General features: G+C 39.0%; 3 protein-coding genes across 7 annotated transcripts in view; 2 read left to right on the top strand and 1 right to left on the bottom strand.

Annotated features, from left to right (window-relative positions):
* Positions 1-488: 488 nt before the first annotated feature.
* Positions 489-4,515, bottom strand: lim2.5 (lens intrinsic membrane protein 2.5). Its single transcript, XM_088327021.1, has 5 exons — positions 4,368-4,515; positions 3,415-3,625; positions 1,198-1,347; positions 990-1,124; positions 489-655 (listed from the first exon to the last, which is right to left on the bottom strand). The coding sequence occupies exons 2-5, from the start codon at positions 3,587-3,589 to the stop codon at positions 594-596; spliced, it is 522 nt and encodes a 173-aa protein (XP_088183147.1). The 5' UTR covers positions 3,590-3,625; positions 4,368-4,515; the 3' UTR covers positions 489-593.
* On the top strand, positions 3,394-18,850 carry psg4 (pregnancy specific beta-1-glycoprotein 4). 5 transcript variants are annotated; one of them, XM_088327017.1, is made up of 8 exons: positions 3,394-3,643; positions 9,061-9,398; positions 10,569-10,625; positions 11,985-12,248; positions 13,121-13,393; positions 14,379-14,635; positions 16,409-16,492; positions 18,752-18,850. In XM_088327017.1, exons 2-8 carry the CDS (start codon positions 9,380-9,382, stop codon positions 18,806-18,808), a joined length of 1,011 nt encoding a protein of 336 aa, XP_088183143.1. In that variant the 5' UTR covers positions 3,394-3,643; positions 9,061-9,379; the 3' UTR covers positions 18,809-18,850. The 5 variants fall into 5 exon arrangements, with proteins under 5 accessions (XP_088183143.1, XP_088183142.1, XP_088183144.1 ...); XM_088327016.1 differs by lacking the exon at positions 18,752-18,850 and having other exon boundaries at positions 9,061-9,241; positions 9,329-9,398; positions 16,409-17,459; XM_088327018.1 differs by lacking the exon at positions 18,752-18,850 and having other exon boundaries at positions 9,061-9,247; positions 9,329-9,398; positions 10,572-10,625; positions 16,409-17,459.
* The window catches only part of xrcc1 (X-ray repair complementing 1), a 36,562-nt gene continuing 35,733 nt past the window's right edge, over positions 18,825-19,653 (top strand). The window contains exon 1 of the mRNA XM_088327014.1: positions 18,825-19,176. Coding sequence (XP_088183140.1) covers positions 19,126-19,176 — 51 coding nt within the window. The 5' untranslated portion in view covers positions 18,825-19,125. The remainder of the gene's footprint in view (positions 19,177-19,653) is intronic.

The following is a 19,653-nucleotide window of genomic DNA, read 5'->3' as shown; positions in this document are numbered from 1 at the left end:
TTATTTTTAGGTGAATTGTTGTTGTAAAAACATATGCAAAGAGAATGTATCACATATAAATCTATAGGATATTACTATGTTTATTCTAAAAAATTGTTATAAATATATAATATATAATATAATATAAACAATAACATTGTTATAGATATCATGTACCTGTTGAATTCTGGGCGGCAGTAGCTCAGCAGGTAGAGCGCTCCTCTTGGGATCAAGGGATCCCAGTTCGAATCCCGGCTCGTCCGTGTTACATGTCGAGGTGTCCTTGGGTAAGACACTGAACCCCTAGTACCCCCAATAAGCAGGTTAGCGTCTTACATGGCTGACATACAAGGCCGCTATTGGGAAATGTGGAGCACATTGTAAAGCGCTTTGGGAAGTCATTGATTTGAAAAGCGCTATATAAATGCAAATCATTTCATTTCATTTCATTAAAAGTAAAATACGCCGATGTGTTTTTACCTTTTATGAAAAAAGAAATGCATATTGAGCCAGTTTGTACACCCAAATTTTAATATTTTTTAGAGTTGTTTTGTGCATATTCCACAGGTAAGTGGATGTGGTAGCGTCCTCGGCGACCCTTTGGTGCCTGGCGTTCAACGTGGGCCCGCCACCCGTCTGCACTCGTGCATCCTGTAGGCACACATGTAGAATATACCTGCAACACACAAAATCATATTCATACTACTTTTTATTTCAGAGATATCATTAAGTAAATGTATTAGAGAGAAAGCTTACCACGTGTTGTGAGTCATAATTGTATTCATATTTAGTTTATTTTGTCTTTTATTAGCATATTTGGTATTGGAGTAATCCAAAAGTAATTGAAAGTAATACAGTTAAAGTAACCCTATCCAACCCCGACAACTTAGTAAGTATTTTTGCCCTTTTTATCTTACTTTTCTCTTTATTACGTGTTTACCCTGGAGTGCCATGACTGATCTCTACGTCGTTATCTTATCAATTACAATAAATCCAATTCAACTCTCTACCTGCAAAGAATGTCATGAGCAGCGCCACCCATCCAAGAATATAGGACCAAGAGAAACGCCAGTCTCCAAAACGTTTGCCCAGGAAGTTGACTGTAACCCCCGTGTAGACGGCCATTGCCAGAAGCACGAACAGCGCTGCAAACGGTAAGAAGAAAAGCTACGTTAACTCAGATGTGAAATGATATGTTTTTGTCTTGTCTCCACTCACTGGACACGAAGAACATGATGCCGGCGGCGAAGGAGCGGTTGAACCTCTCGAAAGCTGAGAAATGGGCAAAGGAAAGGATGCCCGCCACGATGCCCGCAAAGCAAGACATGCCGGACAGGATCATGAAAGCGCGCGTGGCGTTCCAGTAGGCTGTGACGAAAAAAAAAGGTACAAGTCATGTTTATTTGTGATGCCCTTAATCACAAGAAGTCTCAAAGGGCTGTACAGAAAATACACAGACATTATCAACATAAAATATAAATATTAACATCCATCCATCCATTATCTGCATTGCTTATCATCAGTAGGGCAGTGGGCAGGGGACACACTGAACTGGTTGCCAGCCAGTAGCAACTTATTGAATCATATGCATGTATATTACACATTGGCTGTACTACTATAGACAATTTTGTTATTTAAATGTTTATATCTAAAGCACCTGGGGCTTAGGATGAATTAGCAAATTCCCATTTGTTTTTGTCTTCGCTATACAGCAATTTCACTTTGTGACCCCCACTGCATGGACTCTGATTGGATTTCCCACTATGTTCCTGTCAGAGCCTCCGCTGGGATATTGCTGTTCTACTTGTGATACCAAGAGCCAAGAAGAAGTCTGCAGGCAAACTCCACACAGGAAGTTTTGATTCCATGACCTCAGAACTGTGCTGCAAACAGATTTTTTTAAGAATTCCTCAAGCTCACACTATCCCTAAACATTATCTAATAAGTTGAAACATTACTACATTTGAAAAACCCAAGTAAAATAGTGATGTCGACTGCCAAAGATATACATTTTTATAACTACATCATTAATTTATAATCAATGTTCAGTACACACCTCATTGATATTTTGAATCTCCCCCATCATGTGGCTATTCCGAAGCATCTCCAGGGTGGCACCTATATACGATGTAGGCAGACATGCGACTATACACGCCACCTTAAGTCACCCCGGTTGTGATGGTCATTTTCGTTTTTTGAAAAAGGGGTGAATATAGTCTAATATTTCTGCTTCAAACGGCACAATCCCCTCCTTGGATAGACTTGAGAAGGGGACATTTATCTTGATTCGGGTCGCAGCCTGTCCCCAGGGTGGAATGTTTGGTCCTCAAGCCAGACCAGGCGAGAACCAGTGCCCTAAAGTATCTTATTTCTAATCATTTTTTTTTGTTTATTTGTATAGCCCTCCGGCACAGCAGCTGAGTGGTAAGCGCCTCTGCGGCACAGTTCTATCTACGGTCTTGGGATCAAATCCAACTTCCGGCCTTCCTGTGCGGAGTTTGGATGTTCTCCCTCTGCTTGTGTGGGTTTACTCCGGGCACTCCGGTTTCCTCCCCCATGCCAAAAGCATGCATGTCAGGTGAACTGGCCGGTCCAAATTGTCCCTCGGTGTGAATAAGCGAGTGAGTTGTCTGTCTCTGTATGCCCTGCGACTGGCTGGCGACCAGTTCAGGGTGTGCCCTGCCCACTGCCCGAAGATGGCTGGGATGGGTTCCAGCACCCCCACGACCCTACTGAGAATAAGCGGTGCAAATAATGGATGGATGGATAGCCCTTAGTCACAAAAAGTCTCCAAGTGCTGCACAGACCACCATTGCAACATCCCCTGATCTAAAACCTACATAAGGGGAAGGAAAAACTCAGAAACCTCAGCATGAGGAAAAAAAGAAACATTGAGAAGGGGTTGCTCATGAGGTAATCACCTTTCCAGGATGACCAGGCTGCAATGGATGTTGCAAGGGCATCAACAGACAATACACACACCATCAACATTCAACCAACTGATGTCATTAATGGTATAGCCCTTAATCACAGGAAGTCTCAAAGAGCTCTACAGGCTACAGACTACCATTACACTATCCCTGATCTAAAACCTACATGAGGGCAAGGAAAAACTCGAAAGCCTCACCATGAGATCATAAAACTAGAAAGGTAAAAAAGGAAAAAAAATATTAATGTTTAAAAATGGAAAAGGTATTTTTTAAACACCGTCTCTGTTCCAATGGGTTGCCAACCTAAAAGAGCCATATTGGACCCAAAAAAAAAACAAATGTTGGCGGATGCACAAAAATAAAAACTTCATCCTTCTAAGGATGGCAACACATTCTCTGTGTGTGTCTCTCTCTCTCATGCTGCTCCAAAGTCTTGTTGCTCACCCCTGCATTTTCTAAATAAAATTTCGTTTTCAGCGGTTGCTGCTGTACAGATACTACTTACCAATGCTGTCGGTCTGCATGTGGCACTTTCCCGATACGCAGTATCGCCAAAGGCCTTGGTGGGCAAAGCTGCCCGATAGGCGATATTGCATCCAGTAGTCGGTTGCCGTCGAGACGACCAGCAGGATGTTGCCCACAATGGCGCAAAACAGGCCCCCTCCCATGAAGCTGTACATGCTGAGCGAGACCCTCGGGCGGCTTCTTCGGGGCCCCTGGGCACGTGGAAGTGGGTCAGTGCTGACTTTTTCATATTTATTTACGCACTTGGTAATATATATATATATATATATATATATATATATATATATATTCATTTATATATATGGAATCAGCATAGTATCGTGATATATATATATATATATGTATATATATATATATATATATATATATATATATATATATATATATATATATCATCAATCAATATGATCTTGGATATTTTATTATTAATTATTTAGAATTGAACTGATATTTATTTTTTGATCATTTTGTTTTTCTTATATTAGTTTAAAAGGTAAAAAAAAAAAAAAAATCATTCATTTTCTTTGAGCATCTTTTCGTTATATTATATTTTTTTATAATATATTTTTAGGAGATAAACCAAATTAAAAATGTATTTCCCTGATTTGATGTAATTTACAAATAATTAGTAGGAGTTTGATATCAAACTAAACCATAATGAAATTAAATGTTGTCTCGCTAAAATATGTATAAAATACTTGTTCTTAGCTTACTTTATGAGAAATAAACTATTTTTGAAAGTTCGCCTTTATTTATTAAGCACTTTACAACACAGCATAAGCAGTTTCATGAATATATAAATCACACAAATATTTAAAATATCTAAAACTGATAAATCATTAACAACAGAAATAATATTTTTCTCATAATATCTGGCTTTTTCTTGACCTGCCCTCATCTTAATAAATTTTAAACTCCTTAAAAACAGCTTACCTTAATTTCTCAGGCAGCGAGAGCGACCGTGAGCTGAATCCGAACGCAACGTGGAAAAAGAGGACCCCGGGGGCCCAAATGCAATAAGTTATCCCCTTGTTTTTTTCTGTCGATGAATGCAAAATCCTTTAGTGGTCCACTGGGTGTGTTCCGGGTATGTGTCCGGGTTTAGGGGCGTTGGTGTGTTCTTTTGGAAAAGCTATGATGTGCAAGCCTTTTGCAAGCCCTCAATGGAAGCTGCTGAGGTGCATGTTTTCTTTCATGGGGGGTCGTGAGTTGAGCTGAAGCAACGAGGGAGGATTGTAATTGGCAGCAAAATGACACCAAATATGTTTGAAGTTTTATCTAATTTAACCAATAATAGTATGGCTGCAAAATCAGACTGATAAAGGTCAAATACCACGTCACAGATATCGTCCCCATAGAAAAATTAGAGCTCATTATAATGCACTTTGATTTTCTATATTCATCCGAGGGCTCGGCAGGAATCAGCCAACACTACTTGGTAGAAAGATTCTTGATGTTTATGTTCCTCATTAGAATCGATTTAGATGTTCTATCGAAGTAGCAGTACAATTTGGTCTTGTATCCTCTTTTCTCTCCGTAATGTATGTGAGGCATGGAAGAGCTTCTTATCAGCTGACACTACTTTTTGGAAAAATTCAAAGAATTTTTTCCACATTAGAATGTATTCTCAATGGAAGTAGTAGCACAACTTGGTTGTGTCTCTTCTCTAACTCTTAGTAATGAGCACGCGGCACTGGAGAGCTTGGTCACAATCAGCCGACACTACTTATTAGAAATATTACCATCATGCACGCTCCTCATTAAAATAGAGGTATTATCATGTCAAGTCAAGTCATTTGTATAGCCCTTAATCAAAGGGCACAGACCACAGATTATTGCAAACCACAGATTTTTATTACACCATCCCCTGATCTAAAACCTACATCAGGGCAAGGAAAAACTCAAAAACCTCAACATGAGGAAAATGAAGAAACCTTGGGAAGGGAACGCACATGAAGTAATTCCCCTTCCAGGATGACCAGGCTGCGATTGATGTTGCAATAACAAATAATACACATATATTGTCAACATAAAATATAGGTTATTCATATGCTATAGAATAGAAGTGTTTTAAGCTTAGATTTAAACATTTCCACTGAGGTTGCAGATCGAATCTCAGGGGGAAGAGCATTCCACCGCACCGGGGCCCGGATGGAGAACGCTCTCGAACCTACGGATCTTTTCTTGGCTCTTGGGATCACTAGTAGACCAGCATTCTCAGAGCAAAGGCTCCGGACCGGAACATAGGGGGACTTTAGATGTTTTTTTTTGTTTTCATCACATTTTTGCGTGTATTTATACGTGAACACCGATTAAATTAGGGTTTAATGTTTGTGGATTAAGACTGGCGATTGTGTGTTGACAATTGATATAATTGAAATCTAAATTATTTTCAAAGGAATGCATATATTTTCTATTTAGACTTGACAATGTACAGTATATAGTGTAACTTAACATTCAATAATTGCAGCTAGTGTTTCTCGTATAAATTTTCGGACCTATTTTTAGGTTTTAGATCAGGGGCTGGTGTAATAATAATCTGTAGTTTGCAGTAGTCTGTGGTCTGTGCAGCCGTTTGAGACTCCTTGTGATTAAGAGTGACACAAATAAACATGACTTGACTATTTCAGTCTACCTCCGTTTTATGAATATTGTTATCTTTTTTTATTAGGGTGTGATTTAATAATAATAATAATAATAATTTCCTTGTATTGTCATTCTGTGTAACAATGTACACAGAACGAAATGTCGATTGCACCTGGTTTGGGGGTGGGACGATATGCTTTGATCACGATTCGAAAGTATCACGATACTAAGTTGCTGATTACATTTACCGGTATATCACGATTCTCAAAAATTGTAGTTCTACCAGTAATACGGTTCGATATAATCGATGATTGTGATTTAGTTTTCTATCCTAAAAAACAAGCAACTTAAACCATACACTTCTGGGACAGTAAACCATGAACACTGTTTAAACATTTAACTGAGACAAGGAGAACATAACTTGTACACTGTGCAACGTATCAGATATGACGTCAGCGAGCCGGCTGAGTGGTTAGCTCGTTCGCGGCACAGTTCTGAGGCCATGAGACCGAACCTTCCTGTGTGGAGTTTGCATGTTCTCCCCGTGCTTGCATGGGTTGCCTCCCACATTGTAAAAACATGCATGTAAGGTTAATTGGCCAGTTCAAATTGTCCCTAGGTAAAATGAGTGAATGACTTGTCTGTCTCTGTGTCCCCTGCAACTGTCTGGCAACCAGTTCAGAGTGTCCCCTGCCCACTGCCCGAGGATGGCTGGGATTGGTTCCAGCACCCCCACGACCCTACTGAGGATAAGCGGTGCAGATAATGGATGGATGGATATGACGTCACAAAAATCGATTTTATGGAAAAACGTCGATCTTATATGAACATGAATCGCTTTTTTTCGTACATATTGTGATTGATGGTTCCAAAATCTTATTTTCAATGTCCACAAAATGACCCAAATAAAATGGCGTTCTTGTTTGGGGGAATCGCAACCTACCGCTAGATGACGGTGGTGTCACGACATCCTGCATTTTTGTTTTCCCGCTAAATTTAGTTTTCATAGAGAAGTGTTACTTGCTGAGGTTGTACGACCGTGTTGTTTCTGTTCCTGTTGGTGAGGTCAGCGCTTGCCAAAAACGACAACGGATTACGGGGGATTGTTATTGAAGGGGCAAAAATATTACAAACAGGTGGCGGACGTACTTTTTCTTGGAGTATGAATGGCATCAATTAAACCTTTCTAAAGTTGGTAATATAGTATTAAAAATTGTGCATTGAATTATAATTAGAGTGACACTCTGTGATAATTCACCACTAAAAGAAAAAATACTTCGGAAGCGCAAAGGATCACAAAATTGAGAAGCTTAGTTCCAAATTGTCTTCCATGCGCTAACTAGCGACATGACAACGTGTGTCAATCCCTGCTGGCAACAACAAAAGACAGTGAGCTAGGTAAATCAAAAGTGACTGAAAAGGGCAAATAACTGGTGTTGGTCGAGGCTGGTGTAGATGGCTAACATAACCAATTAGCAGGGAAGCTACTATTAAGGCCAGTAAACAATTGCAAGTACAAAGCAAAATTTGTCAAATGTCAGGACCCTGAATCATGAAACTTAGCAATGTTCACTACAATAACAATATTGGCTACTGTTGTCCCACAGCCTGAAGCTAAGTGGCTAACAAGAGTAGCTAGAGATGGAAACAATGGAAACAAAGAGTAAGATGACTGAATCACATAACTAAGCAATGTTTGCTACCTTACCAGGAGGGGAAGGTCAGTGAGACTGAAGAACCAAGCAAACTTTATTTACACAGAGCATCTAACAGTAACAATGGCGGCTAGCAGCAAACCATAGCCGGCAGCCATGAGCTACAAAATGGTAACTGTGGAACAACAAATATTAACGATGCCTAAGTATAGCATGCTTTGTATACACTGAGGAGCTAAAGATAGCTAAAGCGCCTAGCAACTAGTCATAGCTTGCAGCCAAGTGGCTAACATCGGCTGCTAAAAAAGGAAACGGTGGGAAAAATCTCCAAGATGCTTGGACGAAGCTTTATTTACACGGCACCGCAAAAAAGACATGAGTGGCTAGTGGCAACCAAAACCCATCAGCCAATTGGCTCACATGAACGACTAAAGAAGGAAACAGTAAAACAAAAATATTGAAGATGCCTGGATGAAGCATGATTTATTTACATTGTTAAGCTAAGGACAACAATGGTGGCTAGAAACGAGCCCTAACCTGCAGCCAAGTGGCTAGGTAAGGAAACAGTTGGAAAATTTGTTTAGATGCTTGGATGAATCAAGTTTTATTTACACAGAGCTGCGACAATAACGTAACAATAATGGCTAGCATGTAGTCATAGCCTGCAGCTAAGTAGCTAACATATAAGGTATTCCGCAACATATAATAAGCTGCTGAAGTAAGAAACAGCAACAACAACAAAAACTACAATATGCTTGGAAAAAGCAATATTTTTTTAATTGAGCAGCTAAGGATAACAATAGCGACGAGTGGTGAGTCGTAGACTGCAGCAAATTGGCTAGAAAGGGAAACATTGGGAAAAAAAATAGAAGATGCTTGGAGGAATCAAGCCTTATCTACATGGAGCAGTTAACAATAGCGGTTAGTGGCAAGACATAGCCTGCAGCCAAGTGGCTAGAGAATGAAACAGAGGAATGATGAAAGCCGCTTGGATGAATATTGTCATTCAGGTTTCTTTAGCAATAAGATGGCCTCTCAGGTTGTGTAATATGATTATTTTACCTATTTCCACCTCCTCACCAATTTCTAAATCTAGGATTCTTTTAAAATGTATATACTTATGCGAGTAAAACAAAAGACCAAGCAAGCTGGATACACCCAAAGCGGCTGAAAAATCAAAAACGTGGTCACAGCTGAGTGTGAGATGCTAACTTTAACAGCTAGCAGGAGAAGCTACTAAAAACCCCAGACGTTTATGTTTTTGTTTATCTAAATCAATAGTGTTTAATTTAAATCAATACAGTATTTTCACAGATGGGTCGCTATAGATTACACACTGGGCCTTTAATTTTAGCCTATTTCCCTGTTTATCTATTTCACTGCAGGTAGTCCTTAAGAACAGTCCAACAGCCAATTTGAGGAAACGGCATGAGGATGACTCATAAATCGGCCGTCACGTGACCCCCTTCGGAAGCCCTCCATAAGTTCTTCATTTGATTTAAGGCTTATCATAACTCCAAGTCAGAAGGAAAGCTTTGAATGAACTGCACTTCAAAGTGATGTTAAGTTAAGGTCAAGGAAATGGATTGCAATTTTGGACAAACTGATGTCAGACTTCTCCATCCTCAACAGGCTTTTTCTGATTTTTCTTAGTTGGCCTTTGACAGAGAAGTCTTTCTGCATGCGAACACTGTCGGTTCACTCATGCGGCTTCTGCTCTTTGGTGAGTTTGTATCTGCATTTGGAAATCTTGCAAATTTTTAAATCAGAAAAAAATGGTACGGATCATTTTCCAATTTTTGGGGGTATATTTTCAACTATTTTTTTTTTCTTTCTATGATATTGACTGTCTCAGCCGTGACTACACAATATTATGTATCTATTTGGAATAGAATATAAACTATTGCCATTGTAACAAGTGAAATGCACAACAAATGCATACCTGTCAACCTCCAGGGCTCCATGCCCTTACAAACTGTCGTATTTTCCCTTACTAAATACAAAATAATTTTACACCATATATTTTTTTTCAAACGTGTTTATTTATGTAGTTTAACATGTTATATTGTACATGTGTTTCGGTATATCATATATATTGTTAATTAACATTTTGTTGCGAGATACTGAGTTGCTCGACATGAATGAGGTTTATTATTAAAAAAAAAGTTCAAAAATTAAGTAGCTTGGACGTTCACTGCAGATGGAAAAAATACATGCAAATATAATTAAATAGAATAATACATTTTCTTATTCAAATTATTAATTCATTTTCTGCATTAAATTATTGTTGGTAATATACTGATTAACGGGATAACCACAAACCTGTCTTTTTTCATTTTCTCCTTTTATACTTCCTTTTTTTCTTAACTTCTTTATACAACATAATAATTCGTAATAGAATGCATCAAAGCAAGTGAGCTGTTTGAGAGCCGGCTCTCTTTAATGAGTTGAGCCGAAAAAGTCGGTTCTCTAAAAAGAGACGGACTTCCTTTCACCACACAACTACCACGGAATGGTGCATTATGGGAAATCCCCAGGCGGCAGACGCATGCGCACAGTAGCATCAAACCGCTCGCTTCGTTTGCAACAAAAAAAAAACATACCGAGATAAAGGCTGTGTGTTTACCGGATGGTACCCATAATTCACAAATTTGCCTTTTTCCGTACAGATTTTCTTGTACGTCGTACACGTCTTAAAATGGATAATAAACGTACTTTGTACGGCAAAAACGTACAGGTTGACAGGTATGCAAATGAGTAAAGTCCGTTGTGGAAAGTGTCCTTGCATTTATAAATATTTTACATAGAAAACATTCCATTACTGCAAACAAAAATAAAAATGACTAAAACTGTACTCTATTGTGTTCATTATTTTTGCATTCTTTGCAAACAGCAGGGTTGTTGGTGGCAATGCATGCAGCCCCCATCGGAGCCCTCCATGCACGACGCTGTGAGTTTGAGTCAACAAATGAAATAAATACTTCATCCTTTTTTAAATGCCTGTTACGAAACACGTCTCTGTTCATTTTTTCATCAATACAAACCTAAAAAAAGAAACGTAAAAATTACAAAATAGAACAAGTGTGACACTGATTTCGACAAATGTATAATATTTTTAAAAAGATTATCTTTTATTTAACAATGCGTGCAATCATGTTACTGTATCAAGATTTTTCAGTTCAGCAGAAGAAATTGTGCCTGTTGAATTCTGCCTAGCAACAAATTACTTAATAGGTTACATAACACAAATCCTTTTTTTTTAATGTATACAGTATATATATTTTTAACAGGGATAAAATTGTTTTACATTTTTCTTTGGGTTTTGTGGTTTTAAAAATAAATCTTAGACAATAATTTATTAATAAATACTAATAAAAAATTTGATGTATTGATATTAAAAAATATTTTTTTCACTTCAGCAGGAAAAATGGTGCCCTTCAAAATCTGCCCAGTAAGAGACGACTTCATAGGTTTTTACATGTCTCTGTCCAATCAGAAATTGGATGGCTGAATAGGTTCTGAGGTCATGGGATCAAATCCAGCTACCAGCCTTCCTGTGTGGAGTTTGCATGTTCTCCCCGTGCATGCGTGGGTTTCCTCCTACATTCCTAAAACATGTATGTCAGGCTAATTGGCCGGTCCAAATTGTCCCTAAGTGTGAATGAGCGAGTGAGTTGTCCGTCTCTCTGTGCCCTGCGACTGGCTGGCAACCAGTTCAGGGTGTCCCCTACCCACTGCCCGAATATGTGATGGGCTCCAGCACCCCCGCGACCCTACTGAGGATAAGCGGTGCAGACAATGGATGGATGGACGATTTAAATACCAATGTAAAATAACTACTGTAACTACTGTAAAAGAACTATCAATTAAACTTGCCTTTTTTAGAAACTCATACTTGTCGGGAAATTTGCTTTTATTTTACATAGCATGAGGCTCACCTAGAAAGACCTGACCTGGTACTAAATGGTACTTTTTGGTCACTTTGGGTCACTGTAGTTTGTATTGTTCCATGTGCTTTCTAGCATCGTTTTTGGTTGCAGACTCAAATTACTTGGGCGATGCCAGACCTAGGATTTGGGTGAGATGGGGCCAATTTTATTTTTCCACAAGAAAATGAGAAGACATTAAGAATTTATATTAAAATAACACATACATTTATAATTTGTGTGGGCTACACTTACATTTATCTATCACATTAGGCGGAGGACCCTTAAACTGTTATTTTGGTAGGCCAGAATTTGCCCCCAAGATGATAGTTATAGACCTCTGCTTTAATTTATTTATCCTCCTCTTTTCCTTTTCTCCGCAGTCGCACCCAAAGACGTGAGGGTGCAAGTTCAGACCCTGGTTGTGCAGGAGGGGGGCAGCGCCCTGCTGGCCTGCTCGTGCAAAGCCGACCCGCCGGTTTCGGGGTACCGCTGGTCGTATATCCGACCCGGTCGGACGTTCAACTTGGTCCAACGGACGCACACAGTCCGTCTCTACAACGTGACACGGGACATGGCCGTCCAATGCACGGCAGAGAACTCGGTCGGACGCGCCCAGTCTCCGTCCACCCTCCTGGATGTGCAATGTAGGCAGTGGCGGTTCTACACTAACTCACTCCCTGGGCGAGACAACCTCCAATTTGTTTAATTCATATTACATAAGTCAACATTTTCTGAGAAAAAAAATGATTCATTAAAATATTTTACAATGTTTTGGGGTATTTTTCATTTGCATTTGCACTTGGGATAGAAAAGAAGCTTAACAGCTATAAAAAAAATAGGAATGATTCGTAAAATAAAGTAATCAAATAATTTAGAGGAGAGTGCATATAACAAAATACTTTAATTTAATTTCAATTTGTTTATTTTTTTATATTTTATTTTATTTTTATTTTGTTTCTGGGGATTTTTTTTTTTTCCATTTCATTTATTCAATTGATGTTACATAAATAACTCCTTTCCGACAAAACAAAAATGATATGTATATACATTTTTTAAAAGTACCTTTTAAATAATGCTTTTTCAGTTCTGTAGATTAATCAACAGAAAAAGATGAGCACAATTATTGAAGGGAATCATTTTCATTTCAAAAGGAAAGTTCATAATCTTATAAAAAAATGTACAGTAAATACATAAAAATAAAAAACAAGATTCTTTTTGTTTTGATTTTTTTCACAGCTAGAAAAATCTGTTTAAAAATAAAAAGTAAATATCAATATATCATCATCAAGCACACTTGAGTGTTTTTTTTTCTTTTTTTTTGTGTTGTTATTATGAAACATTATATTGAAAAAAGAAAACTTTTTCGGCCTATTTTGAACTTAAAAACACAAATCCGTTAGTTTGCAGTTTTCCGATTTTCCTCGCGAACCTGAATGCACCATAACTGCACTTTCTGTATTTGTTAGTATGGTTTTATGACAAATAAACGTACTCTAACAATTATTTTGTCTTCCAGATAAGCCGACCATTCTGCGCTCATCGATTTGCATAGCCGAGGGCGGTCATCTCCGCTGCTTCTGCTCGGCCCGATCCAACCCAACTGCCTCCATCACCTGGCACGTCGATAGCACAGACCCACCACCTGGTTACAACACATCGGAATCTTTCTCGGCCGGCTCGATCACGGCCACTCTGGGCGGGTTCGGGGAAGCGCAAACGGTATCGTGTTCGGCCCACAACACACTCGGGAACGACTCCATCCTGCTACTGCAGCCTTGGGAGGACCGCAGTGAGTTCAAGTACACTTTATATTCTGACTAGCAATGAGGAAGCACAGTAGACCCCTGAAATACAATATTAATATGTTCTTGTCACATTCAAGTCAATTCACATTTATTTGTATAGCCCTTAGTCACAAAATGTCTCAAAGGACTGCACAGATTACAATTACACCATCCCCTGATCTTAAACCAACATTCAGGCAAGGAACCACTCAAAACCTTAGCACGAGGAAAATGAGAAACCTTGAGAAGGGGCCTCACATGTGGTAAACCCCCTTCCTGGATGACCAGGGTGCAATAGATTTAGTGAACATCAATAAGAAAAACATAAGTGACATGTAGCAATTTTTTCAAAAAGTCCATGACTGCAACGACGGAGCTTCCCATCTCTGCCGGCTTGTCAATGTAGACTTCTTCTTGTCTCTTGGTATCACAAGTAGACCGCCAATTTCCAACGGAGGCTCCATGCAAAGCTCTGAAGTGGGGGTCGCAAAGTGAAATTGCTGTATAGCGGAGAGAAAAACAAATAGTAATTAGTTAATTCTTACTGAACCCATGGTGCCTTAGATATAAACATTAAAATAACAATTTGTAATATACACGCATATGACTAAATAAGTTGCGACGGGCTGGCAACCAGTTCAGGGTGTCCCCTGCCCACTGCTGAAAGGTAGTCGGGATGGGCTCTCGCACCCTTCCCGACCCTAGCGAGGATAAGCGGCACAGAATATGGATGGATGATTTAATAACATGATGAATAAATATACACGTCGAGGAAAAAATCACATTTTATTTGGGCAGGCAAAGTCATTTGTTGCTTATGTAGTAGAGTGGGGAAAATGCAGTAAAGAGGGCCCAAAAACATATCTTACTTCATGCCACAAAGTGAAAACGTCATAAGGCAGATTCACCATATCCCAGGGGTCTACTGTAGTTTAAAAATGTTGAAAGTTTTATTGCCATTTTGCCCTTTTATTGCCCGTTTTATTGCAGATTCTCGGCTGTTACACTGGTTTTTGGTCCCTGCCGCCATCCTCATTCTGTCAGGCGTCTCCTTGGCCATTTTCTTTTTATTGCACTGTTCTAAAAAAACATTACACGTGTTAAATGGGCATCCGTCCAGAATCGGAATGCAGCAGGCTGGCATGCCTGTCCAACTCAACCGCTCTGAGGTTAGCCACGTGTACACCAACGGAAGTTACCAGCTGCTCTACCAGAACTGCACTCCGTGCTTTGTGCGTACTAAGCAAGTAAGTACGCCAGTGACAAGGGTAATGTACTTGTCCTTTACTTTTTCACCACAGTTTCCTTCTTTAGCCACTTAAGTTCCTCACTTGGCTGCAGGCTATGGCTCACTATTGTTATCTGCTCCTTATAAATAAGCTTACTTCTTTCTTCAGTGTCACCCGCCTTCCACAGCCGGTCAGGCTTGTGAACATCGCTGGGTTTGGTGACGCGAGCATCCTGCGTTTGTCTTTTCTTCCTTCTCTAGCCTTTCATGGTGTGGATTTCTGTGATCCGGGCTTTAGAAATTATTCTTTTCCTTGCAATCTTTCAACGGTCTTTTTAAGTAGCCTTTCCCGTTAGATGCTTACACCAGCTCTGACCAACTCCAGCTTTTGTCTCTTTTCAGTGTATCAAGCTCGCTCTGTCTTTTGTTGTCGCTCACAGGGATTAACATTAGTTTTTATATCCCTTTAATGGCTAAATATATCCTAGGTCATGGAAGTAGGCTACAGAATTTGAAAAGTGGTGTCCTTCGTGCTTCTTCAAATGCAGCTCCATTCTAAGCTACAACAACCCCCTAGTGAATAATAACACACTGTTCCTTTAAAATAAGTTAAAATAAAAGTAAATGATGGTGTTGCATACAGAAAATCTACAAAAGTGTTGATCAAAATACTCCCTTAAATAAGAATAAACTCAGCTTCATCCAAAATAATCGTTTATAGTAGGGTAAATAAGTATTTAGTCAACCACCATTGTGCAAGTTGAAAATATTAGAGGCCTATATTTGTCAAAATGGGTAAACCTCAACCATGAGAGAAAGAATTTGGAAAACCTCTCATGGTTGAGGTTAACCCTTGTTGAGGATTATAGGCCTCTCTTATCTTTTTGAGTAGGTGAACTTGCACGATTGGTGGTCGACTAGATACTTTTTTGCCCCACTGTATATCTAGGCCCTAGGCATGACCAATACAGGGTAAGATATTTGTAAAAAATGTATTAATTAATAACACCAACATGCATGGGCTGAAAAATGTTAAATCCAAAATAATCAGCAAAAGAAATGTTTTAGGAGATTCTGACCAATTTAAAATGCCAATGCCTCACAAAGAGTGAACATCTCAAGAGTTGAGTAGGCTATTGGTAACAGTCTGAAAAACAGTGGGAGTGAAAATCACGACTAAAATAGTTGCTGGTATATTTGGTTTTTATCCGATTACTTTTTGCACATCTCTTGTATTTCATTTTTACAGTACTTTATGACCCAATTAATTCAGTCAACAATTCAGCCTTCCACATTTGTGATTTGTCCTCGAATTAAATTAAATTGTCTTTTTTGTCAGTGATTATGCGGTGAACATTGTTTGCAATGAAATTTGACATAGCACTCCAGGATAAGTACGTAATAAAGACTTAAAATAGAAACATTAGATAAAAGAATACCAGGATAAATAGGCAAAAATATTTTCACGGTAGTGCTTAGAGACTGGCCAAATAGTGCAACAACATTCATCAGCAACAAAAACATTTTGACTGGCAAGATAGTTATTTTTCACAGTTTTGCACGCTTGTTTAGGGTGGTGACGGTCCTGGGGAAGAAATAGTCTCTGAGCCTGTTAGTCCTTGTTGTAAGGGACCTGTACCGCTTACCAGAGGATAACAGGTCAAAGAGGTGGTGAAGGGGGTGGGAAGAGTCCCTTATAATGTTGACGGCTCTGTTGCGGTATTGCAAGCCGGCAATTTCCTCCAGACTGGTTAGAGAGCAGCCAATGACTTTCCGGGTTTGTAATTATTAGGTGCGTCCAATAGGCAGAAGAGGCGGCGAGAGAAGGCGAGCAGGTCCACGCGGAACCGAGGAAACCCAGATCGCCGCCAGAGAGGTGCGAGGACCCACCATGCCTGATCCAGATTCTGCCATCTACCTAGAGATCCTCTAAAGTTCTCCCTTAGCCAAAATGACTATGTGACCTCCCTTTTGCACTCGGTTTTATTTATACGACTGAAAAAAATGTGTTGATGGCCATTTTGTCTTGCTTGATTGGATCTGGCCTGCAGATGGATTCTTGTAAAATGGAAAATGTTTTATCTTCCTCAGCAGGATGGAAGCTGTAAAAGAGTTTGATTGCATTTGTGACAAAGCATTGCATAAAGAGGAGCAATTTTTTTTTTTTTTTTTTTTTGCTTGGAAGCAGCACTGAAACTTTGTAGTTATTTTACAGTATCTGGACACAATGGCTGATTGGTTATTGTTGAATTTAATTAAACTAATAAAAAGGCTTAAAACTAATTTTAAGTCACAAATGGAATGAGCCATATTGGTCATGTATTAATAAACTAAATGTATTGGGATTAGGGTGTTTTGGTGTTAGGGTTTTGTTTTCAGGGTTTTGTTTAGGGTTAGAAGTTATGGGTTAGGTTTAAAGATTAAGTATAAGGTTACAGGGTTAGGGTCAAGGGTTCGGGTTACAAGGTTGGGTTGGGGGTTAGGGTTAGGGGATTGAGGTTTGGTTTAGTGTTAGAAGTTTGGGGTTAGGTTTAAAGGTTTAGGGTTAAGGTTAGAAAGTTAGGGTCAGTAATAAGTGTTACAGGAATTGGTTGGGGTTTGAGGTTAGTTTTGTTTTAGGGTTAAGGTTAGGTTTAGAGGGTTAGGGTTAAGTGTTGTGTTAGAGCTTGATTTAGGGTTAGTGGGTTAGGTTAGGTTTGAGCCTTTGTTTAGGGTTAGAAATTAGGGTTAGAATTAGAGAATCTTCTTCATTGTTCAAAATATGTTATTAAATGGAAAGTACAGTAAATATTGAATCCAATACCGAACAAATGAAATAAGTCAAATTAGTCATGACATGATTAGATTTAAAAACAAAGTGTTTTGGTTGATTATTTTTCTATTGTCCAACAATAAATCATTCAGTATATGTCAAGTCAAGTCAAGTCATTTTTATTTGTATAGCCCTAAATCACGAAGAGACTCAAAGGGCTTCACAGATTATTACACTATATTACACAGACTATTTTTCAGCCGACGAGAAGAGTAGGTTATGAGAAAATTTTTATCTGGCTGATTACAAACAAATGTACGACAGTTTACAAAACACAAATACATAAGATACATTTATTTTCTCATGAAAATGAACAACATTATATAGTTTGAAAGATATCTTTACTATTCTAAATATGATTAATATATGTTTTAAAATTCAGTTTCTCGTGCATAATGATCTAAAATAGATTATATTTTTGAATTATAATCTCATCTCATCTCATTAGCTGTACCGCTTATCCTCATTAGGGTCGCGGGGGGGCTGGAGCCCATCCCAGCCATCTCCGGGCAGTGGGCAGGGGACACCCTGAACTGGTTGCCAGCCAATCGCAGGGCACACAGGGACAGACAACTCACTCGTTCAGTCACAACTAGGGACAATTTGGACCGGCCAATTCACCTGAAATGCATGTTTTTGGATCGTGGGAGGAAACCGGAGTGCCCGGAGGAAACCCACGCAAGCACGGGGAGAACATACAAACTCCGCACAGGAAGTCTGGAGCTGGATTTGAACCCACAACAGGTTCCCATGACATGAACTGTGCCGCACAAGCGCTAACCACTGCGCCGCCGTGCTGTTGAATTATAATGAAGATTAATATTTCATATTTTATTTAAATTGATAAGATCAGAAGATTTTTTAAATACGACAGAAAGTATTTTTCCAAGTGGTTCAACAGGGTGAATATAAAGTCACCAAATTTCATTTCATCGTCCTGTATTTCCCTTCATTTTTATGCAGATTAAATTTTGATTTATCGCGCTTATATTTTATTGTCAGAAGTTTTACTCTTGACTTTTTTGTCGAAGGATCTCATATCGGTTGGAAAAAAGGTACACTAATGAACATGGCCTGTAAACAGAGTTTTTTTCTTCAGTTTCAGTGTACGATAGAGTATTTAATTGTATAATAGAGGTCAAATAAATTAAAGGTTTCTACTTTGCAGATTTTGCCTATCACACTTTCTATTTGGAACATTACTACCGCGATAAACGAGATTTCATTGTAATTAAAAAAAAAATTTGAATTCGATGTATTGTATATGTAATGCTTCATTTGACCTGCTGATGGCATTAACAGTATCACTACTTTACATGACAGGAAGAAGAAGACGCGCCTTCTGATTGGCTGGACGACCCGGACGTCACAACACAATAACGCGCAGGTTTTCGGTGGGAAAATGATTTGCCCAAAGTGTATACATTTGTAAATTATATATCTTTATATGTATACAACCTGTTAATGGGAATCCATAATTATACGCTAACTGCTTTTCGAATTTGTTGTTGAGTTATTTTGTTGCGTTTATACGGGAGTAATAAAGTTTACACTCCCTTTTGTTTGCTAGCTCGCCAGTCGTGACACGATTTCTCGTGGTCAAAGTGCTTTTTCCCCCTCATGTGTGTTTAAATTTATTAAATTAGTCTTATCGTAACCACCATTAAACGTGTCTATTTATTAAAAAAGAGCCAACGATGCCAGAAATCAAACTCCAGCACGTCGTATCGTGCAGCACCGAGGACAATGTAAGTGTTTTTGAATTAAGTTCCATTTAGCGCAGGGGTCACCAATGTGGTGCTCGCGGGCACCCGAGAACACCTGAGTAGCCCGTGGCACGATTCTGGAAAAAAAGATTCACCAGTGATGGGTGATTATTATTTACTAGGGAATGTTATTCGTAACTGGCGTGAGAAGTCATTGACGTGATCAGTGACGCTGTGGACAACAATATTTCACTAGATCGGCTAGAAAAATGGATTGGTTTTTGAGGATGGGTCCTCTTATGGTTTAGAATCCGACCTCTCTGTCAGGACATTTTGTGTTGGATTCCGTAATATGACCTCTGAGCCTTTTAGTGTTACCTGTGGCATCCCACAGGGCTCAGTACTCGGTCCCCTTCTTTTCAGTATTTATATTCTTCCGTGAGGTAATATCAGTCGCAAGTTTAATATTAGTTACCATTGAAATGAAATGATCTGCATTTCTATAGCGCTTTTCAAGTC

This window comes from Urocampus carinirostris, chromosome 2 (assembly GCF_059441175.1).
Source record: "Urocampus carinirostris isolate Australia breed hairy pipefish chromosome 2, RoL_Ucar_1.0, whole genome shotgun sequence".
NCBI classification, from domain to species: Eukaryota; Metazoa; Chordata; class Actinopteri; order Syngnathiformes; family Syngnathidae; genus Urocampus; species Urocampus carinirostris.
This window is presented reverse-complemented; position numbering and strand designations above follow the sequence as displayed.